Genomic DNA, 19004 nt, shown 5'->3' with positions numbered 1-19004 from the left:
TAAGGTAGGCCCTATGTAGCCCCAAAGGCAGGGTGCTGTGTATGGTTAAGGTAGGACATATAATAATGTGTTTTATATGTCCTGACAGTGAAATATTGCTAAATTCGTTTATCACTGTTGCAGGACCTGTCCCTCTCATAGGTTAACATGGGGGCTACCTTTAAATCTGATTAAAGTGTAGATTCCCTTTGGGAGCGGATGGACATGTGGAGTTTGGGGTCTCTGAGCTCACAATTTAAACATACATCTTTTAGTAAAGTTGATTTTAAGATTGTGTGTTTGAAAATGCCACTTTTAGAAAGTGAGCATTTTCTTGCTTATACCATTTCTGTGACTCTGCTTGTTTGTGGATTCCCTGTCTGGGTCAGTTTGACAGTTGGGCTGGTTACACCTCACACTAGACAGTGACACAAAAGGAGCTGGGGTGTAATCTGCTTTCCTGATGAGCCATCTGTGCTAGGAGGGAGGGGAGGAGTGGTCACTTACACCTGAAAGGGCTGTGCCTATCCTCACACAATGCAGTCTGGTGAGTGTCTGGGGCCTGGCCTGGGCAAGGCAGGATTTCACATTCAAAAGAGACTTTACTTTGAAGTAGGCCTACTTCAAAGGAGAAATTGGGTATAAGAAGGGCACCCAAAACCACAGACTTTAGAACACTTCTGGAAACAAGAGGAACCTCTGCCTGGAGAAGAGCTAAAGAACTGAGGAGAAGTGCTGCCCTGCCTGTGACTGTGCTTTATGGAGCTATCCTGCAGTTGCTGCTTCTGCCAGAGTAAGAGGGCAAAGACTGGACTTTGTGTGCCTTCCATCTTGTGAAGAAATCTCCAAGGGCTTGATTTAGAGCTTGCCTCCTGTTGTTTTAAGTCTCACGGACAGCAAAGACTTTCCTCTGCCAGCGCCTGGAGTCTCTGGAGAGACTCCTGCTCTGAAAAGTGGTGCCCTATCCAGTCCTTGGGCCCTTGAAAGGAAAGATGGTGTAAATCCAAGGAAATCGACTTCGGACGACTTCCCGCTGCTGAATCGGGTGACGCCGCCTGCAACCGACTCCGTGATCTTTGCTGGAACACGAAGACCTTCGCAGGCCGGATGCCGCTGCAGCCCCGCTGAAGTCCGCGACTCCGTGGAAGTCGCCGCACCACGTCGTGACCCACGCCACTCGAAGTGCGCAGATTCAACATTTCGCACAGACACCACGATCCCCGACGTCGCGCATCGGCTTGTTTTCACTCTTCACCAAAGCTACCGTACATGGGGGTCGATGCGACTCCGTGTCCGGCGCTAATGGTGTCGGCTTGTTGGGAACGACTCCGTCACGACACCGTGTTAACACCTCATTGAAGCATTTTGTGTTTCTAAGCGGTATTTTTGAGTTTAATCTTTAAAAATTCATAACTTGACTTGTGTATGTTGGAATTATGTCGTGTTGGTCTTGTTTTGTTTAGATAAATATTTCCTATTTTTCTAAACCTGTGTTGCGCCATTTGGTAGTGTTTTCATCAAGTTACTGTGTGTGTTGGTACAAATACTTTACACCTAGCATTCTGAAGTTAAGCCTACTGCTCTGCCAAGCTACCAAGGGGGTAAGCAGGGGTTAGCTGAGGGTGATTCTCTTTTACCCTGACTAGAGTGAGGGTCCTTGCTTGAACAGGGGGTGACCTGACTGTCAACCAAAGTCCCCATTTCTAACCATTACTATATGTACTGTATATATAAAGTTCTCCAAAACTTTGGTGCTAGACAGGTCTAGCTCCAAAGTATAAATATGTAGTTAGTTTTGCACTGAATTTGTGTAAAACAAATATTATGCAAATTCGGTGCAAAACAAGTATAAATATGCCCCCAATTTTGCAGACCCATGTTGCTTCTATGTCGTTAGTTTAAGATTATTCCTCTTTCTTAAGCTATTAACACTTGAATCTAGATTAAATCTCATCAAACAGAGCAGTAAAGAAGAGGTGATCCAAGCTTGCATAAGCATTGTAAATAGTTAAAAAATAACAAACTCCAGTTTTGAAGTGTTCAGCTTAAATCTGTAAAGGAATACATTGTTTTACGTGGCCCGATACAGTAGTAGAGGTGGTGGTTAGCCACCACTGACTGCACTGTAACTATAGAGGGTGATACTGTGAGAAAACGCATCTTTTTGGGTGTCCCTCACATTTGTTTGAGGAATTATGCTGTTGGTTTTTTAACTATAAACACCGAGGCACTGTCGTCGGGTCTCCAGTGTATGTGTGCTGCCCCCTAAACATGACAGGATTGGCTAACTCTAAATATTTCTCTTCTGAGCAAACTAGCAATAATTGTAGAGGCTGATTAGCTCAATTTCAAATAAGAAATACAGAATGTGATGTTTTTATACTGAATTAAATGAGGCAAAGGGAACCAAAATGTGTAGGTTAAAGTGCTTCTTCCTAGAAGGATGCATAGAGAAATATATACAGATCCCTAAGTGTCTTTTAATAAAGGAGTAAGACACTTATAATGCAGATGGTAAAAGCTCCAACAAGGAGAAGCGACGCTCCTGCAACCTCACCGGGAAGAAATACCTTAAAAAGCATATAGAGGGTTTCATGATAAGAAAAGTGGTAAACTCCTTAAAATATAAATGGGTCAGAACACTGTCACATGTAAGAGAGCCTCTGAGAACATCAACAAATGCTTAAGATACTGAATAACGCATTTAAGGACTTAGTGGAGTCTTTAAGTGCACAAGACAATGCCTTCTAAAATATGTTAGACAGACTATCCAAACTATGATGCAAAGGGTAAAGAGACCAGTTTTTAATATGAGATTAAACATGTACATTAAGCATGTTCGATATTTGAAACATCCTCCCACAAATGCACATATCCACTGACACACCTGCATTATAGAAATTAACATATGATGCCTATAAACATTTTTAGGCGGTCACAGTTCAGGGTGGGTCTCAAGCATTTTTCTGAAAGTTAGGGCACTGAGCCAATAGATTCTGCATACATGCATTATTGTTCTTGAATCTCTATCAATTTATCACAAGCAGATATGAGAGTTCGGACGATTTCAGACATTTTCCGCAATAAAAATAATTTCCAGGAAATATTTTCATTATAATAACTGGGAATTGAATGTTCATAACAGTGCCAAATTTGAACTCAATTTTGAAAACAATAAACATAATCAAAGCATAGCAGAGATGAAACTGTCGATTCAATGACATGGGGCAAGATTATATTATGTTGGTTAGTGGACAATTTTGTACCGGTGACCAGATAACTGACAAACAAGGGTAAATATCATTTGGTATAAATCTTATTTTTTCACTAATTTCTAATTCCCACTTACACTAGTGTGCCAGAGCAAATTCTTAAGAGCTGGGCCATAATTTCAAAATTGCTCCACTAGTGCATTCATGTCATCCGGCCCCAATCATTTGCATTCTTGGCAGTCATAGAGTAGATGTTTTAAGAAACAGGAAGAGCATGGATAAAGAAACAGGCAGTAATCCAATTACAAGATGGTTTGTGATGCTTACCTATTCCTCCACCCACTCTTTCCTTGAACACACCACCCGCTTGCATGCGGAAATTAAATTATACATGCTAACTACAGAAAATAAATTGCTGACATTAGCTGCTACATTTTTTGGCAAGCATACTGTAAGCATAATTCTCAATTGTCCTTCTGTACATCACATTTTCCTCAAAGTGCTTAAGATTTTAACAGTGTTACAAAACATGAAAAAATAAAAAAAGGAAGCTGTCACTTATTCTCGAAGGACCGAAGCAAAAGTCCATCTGGGAGCATTTGCATTTCATTGTTACACAGCTCAGCCAAAATTGCTATATTATTTCAAGGCAAGCTACAAACTTACAGTATTGCATTCTAGGCTATATGACCAGGAAGCAAGCAGAAGCATAACCAGGTATAGGAAAAAAAGCAGTTGAAAATTTATATATGTGTAATCGTGGAACATAAGTTGTTAAAAAGGGTCGGCTAACATATATTTTTTATCAGGGCAGTTTTGAACGGGGAATTTAGCACTGGAATTTCCATGAAGCACCCAATAAAAAGTACTTGTGTACAGATCTGTTCAAAATTAATGCTACATGTATGCCCGGCACCAGTGCATATCTATGTAATCCGGCCTTTAATCATTTTTTTAAATATTGTAAATACTTCAACAACTGTTTCCTCAACATAGCAATAACAGCTGTTTCTGATTACATTTTTGGGCCGGAGTAAATGAGTAGATATTGTTCTCAAAATGTTTTGACGCAGTTTAAATGAAACTATCTCATATATTATAAAGGAGCTCTACATGAATTTGTTCTCTCTTGGTAAAAACAGTAGTTTAGCAATTCCATAGTGCCACACGTTAAAGAAGATGTATTCTGCTTGTACGATGGAAACTTCAAAATGGTAGAATAAAGCGTTTCAGTAGCGAAGGCTTAAAGCCAGTAGCAGAACCAAATACATGTTTTAAAATAAAACATATAGGATAATTATTTATTAGGATGTTACCATTAGCTGTGTTTTAGAATAATCATATTTGCATCAGTGCAATTACCCAAAGGTATTACAGGTATTACAATTTACAAACTTCTAGAATTCCAATTTATGTGATAATGCAGTGAGTGATTCGTTTGTTTGAGCCTTAGGAATTGTTGTGATATAAATTTACAACTGCTGTTGTGGATTGCTTGCAGGATGGGTTATCTGGCAAAATTTAAAAACTATGCATCACCCACCAACCTGCCCATCGATTTGCTCCTCCAGTCAGAGTAATAACATTTTTTCCTGAAAAAATAGTAGAGGTTAGCTGAAAACATTGCTTTGTAAAAGTATATTAATCAAGGGCAACTACCATTGTGCTAGGAGTTTGGCAAACTTTAACATTTATGCTTGCATAATTGTTGGAAAGGTACCAGTACCAAATACTTTTGAAGTGAATAAGTGTGCACCAAACTATAGTAGAATGTCAAATTCATGCAGTGATGGTTTCTGATATAATACAGGGTTTGACAGAAGCAAAGTGCTAAACCTTTTCCTTACAAGTAGCAGATGTGGCTTCCTGGGATTAGATTTATGTTAATAAAACCGTGAGTAACACACTGTCAATTTGTCAATTATAGTCTTTACAAATGCCCTTTTTTATTTGTAAAGCAAAGGTTACCTCATTTCTTCAGAATCGGAGCACAAGAAGAGAAAGGCCACAGTATATATGTTCTTTAAGACTGAGCATTGCAGTTTTTGATTAATTAGCTAAAAGTCAGAGAGAGAAATAACATTTCCTTCCGGTATACACTGGACGTCCTGGTTTCAGCTCTGATGTGCCCACGTGTTCAATGTACAAAAAGACACAAGATGTACCTCATGAATGAACTTCATGAAAGTGTGTACCATTCTGGGGCTGCTTATTTTCCCCTCTTAAAAGTATCAGGCCTGGCTGTTCAGGCTGGCCAATTCATATTAGGGTTGGCTCAAGCCTTATTTAATATGAGTAGCTCTGCCTGGTGTGAAACAGTAAGCAAAAATCATTACGGAGTGAACTGTGCCCTCTGAGTATTGCAAGTGTCATTGCAATGCTGTAACAACAAATGCCATACTCACTGTGCCACAGGACTGAAGCTATACCTCACAAAGTTGACACTTGTCTCATGTTGCCTGTGTTCGCTTTTAGAGGGCACCTGGCCTGGAAATAGGGCCTGAACTGTTCCTTTCAGAGCAGAGCCAAGTCTGATATTCATAAAGCTGGCCCTTGTCTCGAGTGGCATATCTGGCAAAAAAGTGATGGACTGTAATGCACCGGAATCATTGCTGCTGACTGAGAGTGTTGTAACATTCCACCGATTACCTTTGTGCTTTGGTAATATAGGTGTGACAGCATATAATTTAGACTACTTACCTTGGCAAAATTATCACACGGAAAGTGACCAATGTACGAGGTGAGGTGGCAAAGGTGAAGGACTGTTCCGAGGGTTCAAACATTGAAATTTCATTACTGTTTTTTATATAACCAACTTTTCCTAATCGAAAACTACCAGTCTGGTTAGGATGTATGTGGTCTAATAACAAATATTCTATTCTTCTGCCATTGCTACACTACCTGGAATTATGCATGATTCTTTTAAAAAATAAAGAAATAAAGCACCTGATTTATATGTTGAGGAAGAGGGAACTCCTTCACAACAGCAATGGAGGTCCCTCCCTGCCAACATAATGGTCTGCCTGCACGATTTAAATTCAGGCAGACCATAGTCTGGTGACGGCAGAGACTATTTGGTCCTGGTCCATGATCAAACTCCTCCAATGGCCCAATGGAGTAAGAGCCGTCAGGGGTTTAGTGATATGTCCACCAACCTAATTTAAATGGGTGGATATACAGCCATTTTTCAATGGCCATCACTGCCAGGAAAAAAAACTGTCAGTAATGGGCACTAAAAAGTGCTCAATGCTTTCTTCGGCATGGCAAGAAACTCGCATGACAAAGGGGGAACTTATTTTTTTATTTAAAAAAATCACAGCTCTAATTTTCTTTATGAAAATAAAAATAAATTGTAAGTTTCAATTGCGGCTGCAAAATGGTGACAGAGCCATCCCTTACACTTAAAATGCATTGGCAGACAACTCTTTGCTTGAAATGTCCAGTGGGTTAGTGGACTTTTCAAAATTTGGTGGGTAGCACCTCTGTTAGGGCAACAGAGTAATCCATTCTGTCACCATGGCAGAGGACGGGCCATCCACCAAATAGTAAATCAGGCCAGAAGCTCTTGCTACAAAAAGTAAAACCATCTGCATCAATGCAATTGAAATCAATGTTCTTCCTATGACGGTCCTGGGTTGCTTGTGTTCCAGTTCAGGGAGGACCCGGCCCGGCAGTTCATGCTGGGCTGTTTCTATTGGAGTAGGGTCAAGACTGATTTGCATACTGCTGGGTTCAAACTGAGGTGCCAATGTGTGCAAAATAACAATGGACTGGAATGTGTCCCTGAGTAATTACCAGTGGCTGAGATTAATTCAAGCATTTCATTCATCACTGTTTTTTTGTATACTTTAGTATGTCGCCCTAAGTGGGACAGGTACGCCCAGATATGGGTCTTGTGCACACTGTATCACTGGAACTAAGCTATACCTTGTTGATGACCCCCTAAGTAGATCAAAACGGTTCTTGGTTTCTTGTGTTCTGGTAATTACCAGTGGATAAGACTATTTAAAGCATTCCAGCTATCATTTGCTTTATAATTTAGTATGACGCCTTAAGTGGGATGGGTAGGCTGAGATGTGGGTCCCATGCAGACTGTGTCATTGGAACGAAGCTATATCAAGCTATAACTGGCTGATGAGCCATCATTAGAGCGAAACTAGTCCTAGGTTGCTTGTTTTTCAGTTCGGGGAGGACTTGGCTTAGCAGATCAGGGTTTACTATTACCATTACGGCAGAGTCAAGGCTGCTTTGCATATGGATGTGTCCAAACTGAGGTGACATGGTATGCAAAGTAATGATGGACTGAGATATGGCCCACATCAGTGGCTCAGATTAATTCTAGCAGTCCATTCATCACTGTTTTTGTATACTTTAGTGTGTCACCCTAAGTGGGATGGATATGCCCAGCCATGGATCCCGTGCACATTGTGTTACTGGAACCAAACTATACCTGGCTGAGGAGCCCTAACTAGGGTGAAACTGGTCCTGGGTTGCTTGTGTTCTGGTTCAGGAAGGACCTGGCCTGGCAGTTCCGGCTTCACTATTCCCATTGGAGCATGGTCATGAACGAATTGCATATGGCTGGGTTTCAACTGAGGTAGCATGGTGTTCAAAATAACAATAGATTGGGATGCAGCCAGATTAGTTTGCCATTGGTTGAGGTTAATTCTGTCCATTGCATTTTTCTACATTTTAATGTAACACATGTAATAACGCACTTACAGGGGTAAATAACATGATTTTTATTTCATGGAAAAATTTATTTCAGAACGCTGAATGGTATTAATAGGACTACCCATTAATACCATTCAGAGTTCCTCCTTGTAGAGAGAACACTGTAAAAATGTTTACAAAAGCAATATGAGCAAATGGGTAGTGCTATTTACTATTAGCATGCACAAAACAGGAGCAATCATTTGGAAACACCCACCCCAGCTTTCAGAAAAGATAAAAATCAATGAAAGTCTATAGATCTCAAGCATAATTGTATGCCCTTTTTGCTAAAATGGTTTCAACAAAGGACTAACTGCTGTCCCACCATAGTATGGCAGTATGATGGACAATAAGGGACACATCCCTTTGAGGACTGTTTTGAAGAAATTAGCTGTGTTCTAGGAATGCTTAAAACTTATGGGGCAACATGATCATTCTTTATATCAAGGACTGTAATGGTCGCATTGCGATTCTTATTTCGAAATGATGTGAGAGAACCAAAAGTTAGGTGGACAAGGCATCCACTGGTTTTTAGTGAATCTCTCATTACCACTGACCTCTAATTGAAACTCGTTGTTCTTTGCCGTGGCTATTCCCATTACAGTTCCTCCAGATAAGAACCTATGTAAAGTAACTGTGTTTCCTTCTATTAGATATCTAGCCGTTGCTGTCCCTACCATGATTCATGAGGGATATTTAAATCTTTTCTTTGGTTTGTCATGTTTCAGTGACACCTGAAAGCTTCACTAACCTTCACATGGCTCTCTCTAGCGTAATGAGTATGCCCAGGAACAGTTGTAAATAGTGCCCTCTCAGTGATATGCAGTGGTGGCAAGGGTTACTAGCTAGGATTGAGTATAACTTTACCCCAAACTCTGACAAATTTCTCCACTTGATCATTTATGAAGTAAATCACCTGTGCTATGATGCACTTTATACATCTCTTGCAGCTATGCCTCTAAATAGGAGCTGTTGGTGGTTTTCAATGACCTAAGGATACAATCTTTGCATACCTTTGCAACTGCTAATGCAAATAAACTGGCCTTTTGATTGGTGACTTCAGGGTAATCTGTATGGTCATGCAAAATAACCCCTTGATGTTTTAATTTACCTGTGGTCTAAAGGATCTCTCATAATCTCACAGACTTCCCACCAATTACAACCTAGGGCTGAACATTCCCATAATAACTGTATTATTTAACTGCTAGGGAGTTTTCAGCTTCAGTATTCCTGTCACTAGAGGCTAGATGTACAAAGGTTTTTCAAGTGCAAACAGCCCAATTCTCAGAATTGGGCTGTTTGCGCACAGAAAAAAAGCATTTTGGTATGCACGAATGCTATTTTGTAATTCAGTAATCCATTTACTGAATGGCAAAATAGGTTTGCGTGTCAAAATTAAAAAGGGTTGTGCCAAGGGCATCCATTCCTAATTGCGAGTCACAGTGGTATGTATGATTGTTTTGTGATTGTGAATGCAGTGGCAAAACAATCATATTTAACACCAATTTCAAATTGGTGTTATCTCATTTGCAAATCGGAATGCTTTTATGAATACATGTGAAAACGTTTTTTAAGAGCATGCAGTGGTCCGTGCTACCCTTAAAAAATAAAACTAAAATGTTTTATTTTTTGCTTTTTAAATGCATTCCGGTTTCCTTTAAGGAAAATGGGCAGCGTTTAAAAAAAAGATAGCTTTATTTAAAAGCAATCACAGACATGGTGGTCTACTGACCCCAGTAGGCCACCATCCCTGTGAGTTTTATACATTTGGAATTGTAATTTCCTAACTGAGATTCTCATGTAATTGCAATTAGGAAATCACAATTCCAACGGTTCATACATTTGGCCCTATGTCTATCTTCTGTTTTTTGCATGTATGTGTTAAAGGACATAGGGGGTCATTCTGACCCCGGCGGTCTAAGACCGCCGGGGCCAGGCCTGTCGGCAGGAGCACCGCCGACAGGCCGGCGGTGCCCCGCAGGGCATTCTGACCGCGGCGGTAAAGCCGCGGTCGGACCGGCAACACTGGCGGTCTCCCGCCAGTGTACCGCCGCCCTTTGGAATCCTCCAAGGCGGCGCAACTAGCTGCGCCGCCGAGGGGATTCCGACCCCCCCTACCGCCATCCAGTTCCCGGCGGTCCGCCCGCCGGGAACCGGATGGCGGTAGGGGGGGTCGCGGGGCCCCCGTAAGAGGGCCCCTACAAGTATTTCACTGTCTGCTTGGCAGACAGTGAAATACGCGACGGGTGCAACAGCACCCGTCGCACCTTCCCACTCCGCCGGCTCGATTACGAGCCGGCATCCTCGTGGGAAGGGAGTTTTCCCTGGGCTGGCGGGCGGTATTTTGGCGACCGCCCGCCAGCCCAGGGAAAAACTTAGAATACCCTCCGCGGTCTACTGACCGCGGTGCGGTATTTCGGAGGGGGGAACTCTGGCGGGCGGCCTCCGCCGCCCGCCAGAGTTAGAATGACCCCCATAGGCTCTCATCACGACCCTGGCGGTCTGAAGACCACCACAGCAGCTGTGGCGGTGTCACCATTGATGGGTCGGCAGTGAATACCTCCAAATTAGGAGTTAGGCGGTTTGGCCGAAGCCAAACTGCCAAGCCTTCACCCGTCCTGCCACATTACCATGGTCCGACAGGTAGGAGGTGAGAACCTCCAGCATGGCGGAAGGTGTGATACCGCTAGTGGTATCACGAGGCGGGAGACCGCCAGCATTTTTCTGCTGGTCTCACCGCCAGGAAAAGCTGGCGGTCTTGTACACTGGTGACAGGAATAAGCATTCCTGTCTCCAGGATACACTCACAAACACATCCACATACCCGCACTTATGCAGTCACACACTTCTACACACACCCACTCACCCATTCAAAAGTGACATACACACCCATTCACACTGACAAACACAAACACTGCATAAACGCACACATTCACTCCTCCCACGCGCATACATACATTCACACACACAAACCTACACCACATACAAGCACGCATTCACTCCCCCATGCGCATACATACATTCACACACACACACCCCTGCACTGCATACACACACACACACACATTCACTCTCCCTCTCCATGCACATACATACATTAACACACACACACACACCATGCACTGGATACACACACGCATTCACTCCCCTGTACCCCCTCCCCATGTGCATACATACATTCACACACACACACCCTCCCCCATTCACTCACACAAACCCACACCCCCAGTCACTCACACAAACACGCACCCCCTCCACATTCACTTACATACACATGAACACGCATACACACACTCATCCCTTCCATCTGCTTAATCGCACTCAATCGCTCACACCCGCACACACACACTCAGGCACTCACCCCCCTCACCCTGTCCACAAACAATTACTCACCCCTCATCCCATCCACAATCACTCACACATGCAGACCCACACCCACAAACAATCCCTCTCCCCCTACATTCATGCACACACTCACACACACCCTCCTCCCCTGTCGGACGATCCACTTACCTCATCTGTTGAGGAGGTCGTCTGGGAGGCGACGGGTCCTGGCGCTTCCACTGTTGGCAGCGCCTCGCCATGTGGACCCCATTTTATGGGTTGTAATACAGTGTGCGGTCTCTCTTTGGCGTGGCAGTACCAGTGGTGGTACCGCCTCTGCACCACTAACTGCCAGCATGAATGGTTTCGGAATTCCAACCGATTTTGGGCAGAATTCGGAGACCAGTCATAATAGGGCAGTCTGAATACTGCCAGCACTGGTGGTATTTTGGCACCGGCAGCTTCAACGGTCTTTGGAAAAGACCGCCGAAGTTGTGATAAGGGGCATATTGTTCTAATGTACGGAGAGAATGCCTGTGTGGAACTTTGTTGTGTTTTCCTCCTCTGTGGACATGTCTGAAGGTGGTAATGTCTTTCAGGATAGTCTCAAGTGCGACATATGGGGGTGAAGCACCTTGGTCCACTGTAGGATCAGGGACTTCCCTGCCACTGCTTTAGTAAGTGATATTTTGCCTCAACATGTTGTCTCAGTATCTCTCAAATCTCACTTGGTTTTACCTTTCTCATCCCAGTCATTATTTTTGCTACTCTGGGCACCAGTGGTTTAGCACTGGAAGTTGGTGCAGTCAGTATTCTTATGTCTGATATGGTATAAGTAGTGACATGCTTCTGTCATGTTCAAATCTTCCCAATGGCCTTTTTTTGTGGGTAGAGGTTTGTGCTTATTCGAAAGCAAAATGATCATGTCTTTTTGACATTGATTTTTATGTTGAAGCCAGTCGTGGCTGGCAACTGGGCAAAGTGGCGGGGTGAGGGCGGGGGAATAAAACAAAACATATATATATATTTTTTTTTAAACTTACCTTAATCGCACTCCACCGTGTCGCTCTTCACCGCTCTCCAGGCAAAGGCTACCAGCCTGCCCTGCATCCAATTATCACGCTGCTCAGAGCAGCGTTATGATTGGCTGGAACACCCTGGCTGGGTGCTCCTAGGCAGACTGGGAGCCCGGGTCTGCTGTCTCCAACCCGGCAACACAGTGCCAGGTTGGAGACAGCCCTGTGCGCATGTGTGTTTGGCCGGCCTGAGACAGCCGGCCAAACATACATGTGCACTGAGGGGAGTACTCTGTGCAACCTCCTTCAGTGCTCGTCACCCCCAAGGCCTCACCACTTCAAAAATAAAATGATAAACATAGTTTATTATCTTTTTATTTTTAAAGCTTTGCAGCTGTTGTTGGTGGGCGGGAGGCAACGCTCCTCTGCCAGAGGAGCCACCCCTGACTGCAGCCTTGTTTCATGTCCTTCCTCACATGGGGCTGATATGGCTGCAGTAGAGCTACACCTGGCTATAGTCTGACGTTAGTTTATTTGCAGATAATTTAATTTACATGGTCTCTATCAGTATGGCCCAAGAGAGAGAAATCTAAACTTTACAATCCCGGTAAGCAGGTTCTTAAGTATGTCTAAAACCCCATTTTCCCCCTCAATGAATGGGTAATTATGTCAGTTTTTGACTCGTTCTTCATTACTTGACAGCCAAGAAAATGATTGCCACCAGGGAGTCCTCACTCTTTACTTATGTTTGATTTTGGGCCATGGGTCATCCAGTCTCACCAGTGCAATCCTGTTGTTACCCCACTGCAAGATATTCTCACTGCATTTCCTTTTCCACAATGATCAGCAGCCACTGAAGTCCAGGATCTCTGTTGTTTAGTAAATATCTCCCATTACTGCTGCTGTATCAATCCTTGGTTGCGTTAAGTCCACTCCTACAGCACTTGCTCCCATAGTTCTTCAGATCTTGAACTTTCCCTTGACTCAGGCCACAGCTATATAGATTTTAGAGGTGTAGAGTGTCTTTCCCTATGCTTCCTGTTTCCCTAAGGTGCCATTTTCTGTCCCGTAGGCACTGCATTGCTCCTAGGGGGAGCAAGCAGTGAAGGATTCCTAAAAAGATATCGGTATCTTCCCACAATCTTGTCACCAGCCCCTGGAGAACATTTTGGATAATTAGATACAAAATGCATTGATATTTCCAATTAGATACAAAATGCATTGATATTTCCAATCATTGGGAAAGCTCTTTCTGCTGAATTACATGTGTGCAGGGTTCTTCTTTTAGCTAATCAAATGAATACTTCTCTCTACAAAAATACATGCTTAAGGGAGCAATATCTTCCTAAACTCAGTCTAGAGAAGTGGCACATTGTATTGATTTCTTTTCCTATCTGAAAGCAAAAGTAAAAAATAAAATGCTCCCCTCACCATGAGAGTTCCCTCTCAGACATTCAGGGGAGCATTTACCAGTTTTCAGTGCCCTTTACTGCCAGGGTATTCGTGGTGATGGCAGGCAGTAAAAACTGACCTCTAATTCTGCCCATCTAATTTAGGTGTGCAGAATTAAAAGTCTGCCTCTGGCGACCCGGACACCACAGGGCCGTCAGAGGGGATTTAATTATGACAGAGATGGAGTAGTCATGCCATGATTATACATATAAGCAAAGGTTTACCTGAGACTGCAAAATTAAATTGGAGTGGAACAAGGAGAAAACACAGTCCAAAAAAAGCACAACCCACCTCCAAATGAAAGCTCTAATTTCAAATCTAGATAATGTATCAATCGTTTAGCAGACCAAATTTTTATAATTCCTCTTTCTTAAGCTATTGACACCTGAATCTAGATTAAAACTCATCAAACAGACCATTTAAGAAGAAGAGGAGATCCAAGCTTGCATAAGCATTGTCAATAGTTAAAAATTAATGAACTCCAGTTTTGAAGGGTTCAACTTCAGGCTGTAAAGCAACACATTGTTTTACGTGGCCCGATACAATAGTAGAGGTGGTGGTTATCCACCACTGACAGCACTGCAACTATAGAGAGAGATAAGGTGAGAAAACTCATCTTTTTGTGTGTCACTCTACATTACACATACAGCGAAACACAAAGGCCTCCCACCCTTCTGTATTAAAAAATACCATATTCATAAAGAGCAAGCATACCATTCATACTTTACACATTCACCCAACAATAAAACAATATTTTTCAGCCCCACACAAAATATCAATTTAGAAAAAGTCACAATTATTGTTATACGAAAGATTTCACACATAATCTTCCAATTCAGAAAGAAACATTTTAGAGGATTGTCACACCTGTTCTCAATTAATAGGTCCCTCCTAGAGATCAGCAATGTAATTCAATACATATACTTATCTATTTCATTTTTACCAATAGTATTACAATCCAATCCATGAGAGGCCGTGCCGATACACGTTTGGGTGCCTAGTGGCAAACAACTACCACCTTCTTCAGGATACATGTAGGTGAATCCACACAGCTTAAAAAAAACAAAAGAGAAGATTCCCACTGATCAAGACACCTTCAATCAGCTAAGTGCAGATATGTTTCAAAGATTGCTTTCTCAACTCTATTGAAAATAGTTCAGCTCTTGATATAAGAGTGTTATAAGCGTGTTATGCCCAGAATAATACTGAGGAACCCAGAACTTCAAAATGACTAAAGGCTGGAGAGACAATAAGCTCTAGATTCTGGCTGGTTCAGACTCGAAAAAACTTCCTGGGTGAAACTCGAAACCGACAAGCGCTCACACCACTATCAAATGCTCATGATCATGCATTGATAAAACATAAGGTCAGCGCACTTTAAATTTGGCAGGCGGACCTTTATCTTGGTCGTTGCTGTTGCAACTGAGTATACAAAGCACCAAGATATAAATTGGGTCCTCAGTCTGGAAGTAGAATATCATATGTGCTTTCCTCTTGCTACATTATCTTCAAAGAAAACAAAACGAAATATAAATTAGTTAGTGGAAATGTAAAATGCTAAACAAGACCAAAGTGTAAAACTCTGTAGTATTGTGGTATTTGGTACCTATTCATTTCCCCTGGTTGACAATGTTGAATAAACTACAGGATATGGGACATTGAATCCTCAGACAGCATTGGAGCTATAGAGTGAGAAAAAAACCTACATGGGTTGGTTGGCCATGGATAGAGTGGTTTAACATAGAACTGAATTGATAACATTTGAGACACCCATCAAGCATACAAATTATCACTCTTAAACAGCTAATTCTACTCAACACTGCCAAGGCAGGACAGATTAATCAACAGACATGTCATACATTAGTAGACAATCTAAGCTGTACTTGTGCACCAAATTTAGATGGCTAATCATTACAGCTTTACCATACTCTGTGCAACTTGTCTTTAAATGTTCAAAATCAACAAGCTCTAGCTCACTACTACTAAAATATAACTATGCCTTACATCAGTAAGGTTTCTTTTCATGATGGCTACATTTTATGTTAGTCATAATCCAAATTGTTTTAGCTACAAGTAAGGAATGAAAAACACGGTAGTCCTGATCTTTGGAAACAAGAGCTCCTCATGGGACTCGTCCTGGTGGACAGCAGAACTGAGGTGCATGCCCACACCCGCCCGCACAACCCACGCCAGGAACCTCTGTAAGATCCTAGGCAACAAACTTTCAATGGCTAAATAGGTGACATTGGTGACCTCACCCCCTTTCCTCATACTCAGAATACTCCACAAGATTTTTAAATGGTTCCCCACATACTCGAGACACACTGTCACCCAGGCCCTCATAACCATCAGACTCGACCGCAATACAGTGTTCTACAGTGGCATCTCCCACCAGCTCACTCAAAGACTCCGGACCATCCAAATCACCACCTCCAGACTCATCCTAGAGGTGCCCAGTAGCATTCACCTCAGTTCCTACCTCCATATACTGGCAACTCATCCATAAACAACGTCAATATAAGGTGCTCATCCTTGCTTACAAAGCCCTCTACAACACTGTGTACCTCAATAACAGACATCAACTCTACCATCTAACTAGACTGCTACACCCTTGCATGTGTTCCCCACATCATCAGAAGCAAGTCACAGAGGTGTTCCTTCTCCTACATAGCCACCAAGACCTGGAATTAACTCCCTCAACACAACAACCATTTGGTACTCAACTTTCACAAGAAACTGAAGATCTGGTTATTCAAATTGGAGCTCCTCCTCATCTACGTTCCTGCTCCAGCACCTGGATACCATTACAGGTGATAAGTTGTGCCATACATATCAACCTAACATTCCCAGTGTCCATATTAACTCTTTATCAGTGAAACCATGCAGATTTTGTCAGTGTAGGGATCCCATTATGCATTTCCTTCCAGCTACATGTTATGAAGATTGATGTACAGCCTGCAAATAGTAACTTGTTCTTGAAATTTTAAAAAAATGCAACTATTTCTACACGGCTATCATTCTCTGTTACACATTTCTATAATTCAAGCAATCGAAACAAAGCAATTCCTGGCCTATTAACCTGCCAACATGACAGGTCATGAAACATGCAGTGGCATGAAAACAAAAGGGTAGAAAAAATGAACAATATTAAAACATTGAATTACAAGAGCATGATTTGTGTTTAGCTACTGAAACCGTGTATTGAAAACACCTACTCAAAAGTAATTTTCTTTCAAACTAGGGACCTGATTTAGATTTCAGAAGATGGATTACTCCATCACAACGGTGATGAATAGCCCATCCGACGAAATATAACCCCCATAGGATATAATAGGATTTATATTTCTGCGGATAGGCTATCCGTCTACGCCCTAAGCTTCTGGTGAAATTGGTTTGCAGATAAATGTGAAATTTATACCTGCCTACAAAAAAACAAAATCACTATCTGAAGAGGGGATGGAGTCTTGGACTAAAGGGGCCTTGTGCTGAGAAATACCCAAAAGGCACCTTTTCCTCTTTTCTTCCACCAAACCACCTCCTCTTTCAAGAAAAAACATTTGCTAAGGCAGGTTCCATGTCCTGGGGTGTTATCACACACCTTAATGAACATCGGCTTGACAAAGCCTCCAAAGACAAGCTGAAAATGCACTTGTTCAGTGGTTTCCAGCTTGTTTCCCTGCCACTGTGTGAGATCATTTCCTCATTGGGTGGCCATGTGATGTGAGCCGATACTATATGAATTGTTGAAATTTAAAATTGAACTTTTGATATTTAACTTACAGAAACCGGACTTTCAGTAGCACAGAGGGAAACATGCCATTCATACCTGTGCCCAGCTGGATTCAACAAAAACACATTTTTGGGGAGTGGCAATTATTTTACTCAACAGACTTTGATCCAGAGCAAGAGACAGAAAAACACAAAAGTGGGTAAGAAGGTGGAAGAGAAAGATCTGAAAACAGTGACAAAGCGGGACAGTATGGATGAAAAAGAACCTGCAAGAGTGGGACAAAGAGACAGGGCATATCTGGTGGTGGATTAAAGAGTCATGAGGTGAAATTAATACTATGCAGACTTGCTGCTCAGCCCCTCAATCTTCAATAGCATTGGTTGCAAGCTTGTGAGCAAACTGCAAGCCCGGTCCTTATTTTTTCGCAAATTAAACACTGATTCATATCGATAAACACCCAATGAGAATGGTATTTCATGATAAAAATCATTAGAAGAGTCATGATTTTAATCAAGCTGTCATATTATGATCCATTAGACCTGTAGTTAATTATGGGTGATACATAAGAAATAGAAAGGCAACTTCTCCCAAGCTTACTTCATATAAAGTCATAGAGTGGGGCAATGACAACGTTTCCAAATAAATTACTTAATTTACAATTTTGAGTGGGCACTGGCCATTTCCTCCACCAGGTTAATATGTCTTTCACATACACCTATTTGTCATTGTGTATCACACACTACTCAGCATGCAGTAGTGGATGGGATGGCTCCCACCACCTGAGAGTACAGACAAAGACAGGACCAGCTACGGCCCATTTCCCCCAAAAGGAAGAGTGTCTTGTCAGAGTGAACAAAGGTCACTCTTCCTGTTTAGGTCAGGCAGCCATATGCTGCACATGCTCTCAATTGGCAGGTGCCTGGCTGCTTGAACTGAACTTTGCCAGGTTGCGGATTTCATAGCCCTATGGGTGGGACCCCCTCTCTATGGCAAAAGTGTCCTAAGGCTCTCCTCCGCATGAAGAGGGGAAGTGTCACTGATTTCAGTCTCCATGACCCCACCCTACTCTGTGAAGAGTGAGAGACTGCTGCCTTCCCTCACTGGCTGCCCCAAAGTCACCCAATAAGGGAAGCCTGCAGTCCCCACAATCCCGGGATCTTCAAGGCCTCTCTCCCAGAGAGCTACAGTCAAGATAAGTGTAGTGTTTTGAGACTTTGTGTGCTAGGACATCTGTGGTTCTAGGCAGACTCATAGAGGCATTTTGTAACTTGTTGAGAGGTGTTAAGGTGTTATTAACAGTGTTGACATGATCCGAGAGTAGTGTGGGATAGTATGCTGAGGAATAAAGATGTCTTTTACAGAGATCTGTGTGTGGGGTGGTCCTTTATATGCTCCCGGGCTGTGGAGTATGCTACAACTGGCAATGAGTAGGGGATACATGCCTCACAAAGCAGACACTGCTCTCCCTGAGAGTTTGCTATGACACAGCAAACTGCATGTACATACCATGCGCACTCAAATCTATGAGAAGCAATTCAAAGTTGGCGTGTGTGGAGTCAAATCCCGCTCCATCCTACA

At 42.5% G+C, this 19004-nt stretch overlaps 1 protein-coding gene across 3 annotated transcripts in view; it reads right to left on the bottom strand.

Annotated features, from left to right (window-relative positions):
• The window catches only part of ANO3 (anoctamin 3), a 1608515-nt gene that overhangs the window by 1003367 nt on the left and 586144 nt on the right, over positions 1–19004 (bottom strand). Inside the window, exon 6 of one of the 3 annotated variants that reach the window (XM_069221954.1) lies at positions 4739–4783. The exons of the other annotated variants lie outside the window; for them this stretch is intronic. Within the exon in view, the coding sequence (XP_069078055.1) occupies positions 4739–4783 (45 nt within the window). The remainder of the gene's footprint in view (positions 1–4738; positions 4784–19004) is intronic. 3 annotated transcript variants of the gene reach the window in all.

The sequence above is a fragment of the Pleurodeles waltl genome, chromosome 3_1 (assembly GCF_031143425.1).
Source record: "Pleurodeles waltl isolate 20211129_DDA chromosome 3_1, aPleWal1.hap1.20221129, whole genome shotgun sequence".
Classification (NCBI taxonomy): domain Eukaryota; kingdom Metazoa; phylum Chordata; class Amphibia; order Caudata; family Salamandridae; genus Pleurodeles; species Pleurodeles waltl.
The sequence above is the reverse complement of the archived record's forward strand: the minus strand, read 5'-3'. Positions and strand labels throughout refer to the sequence as shown.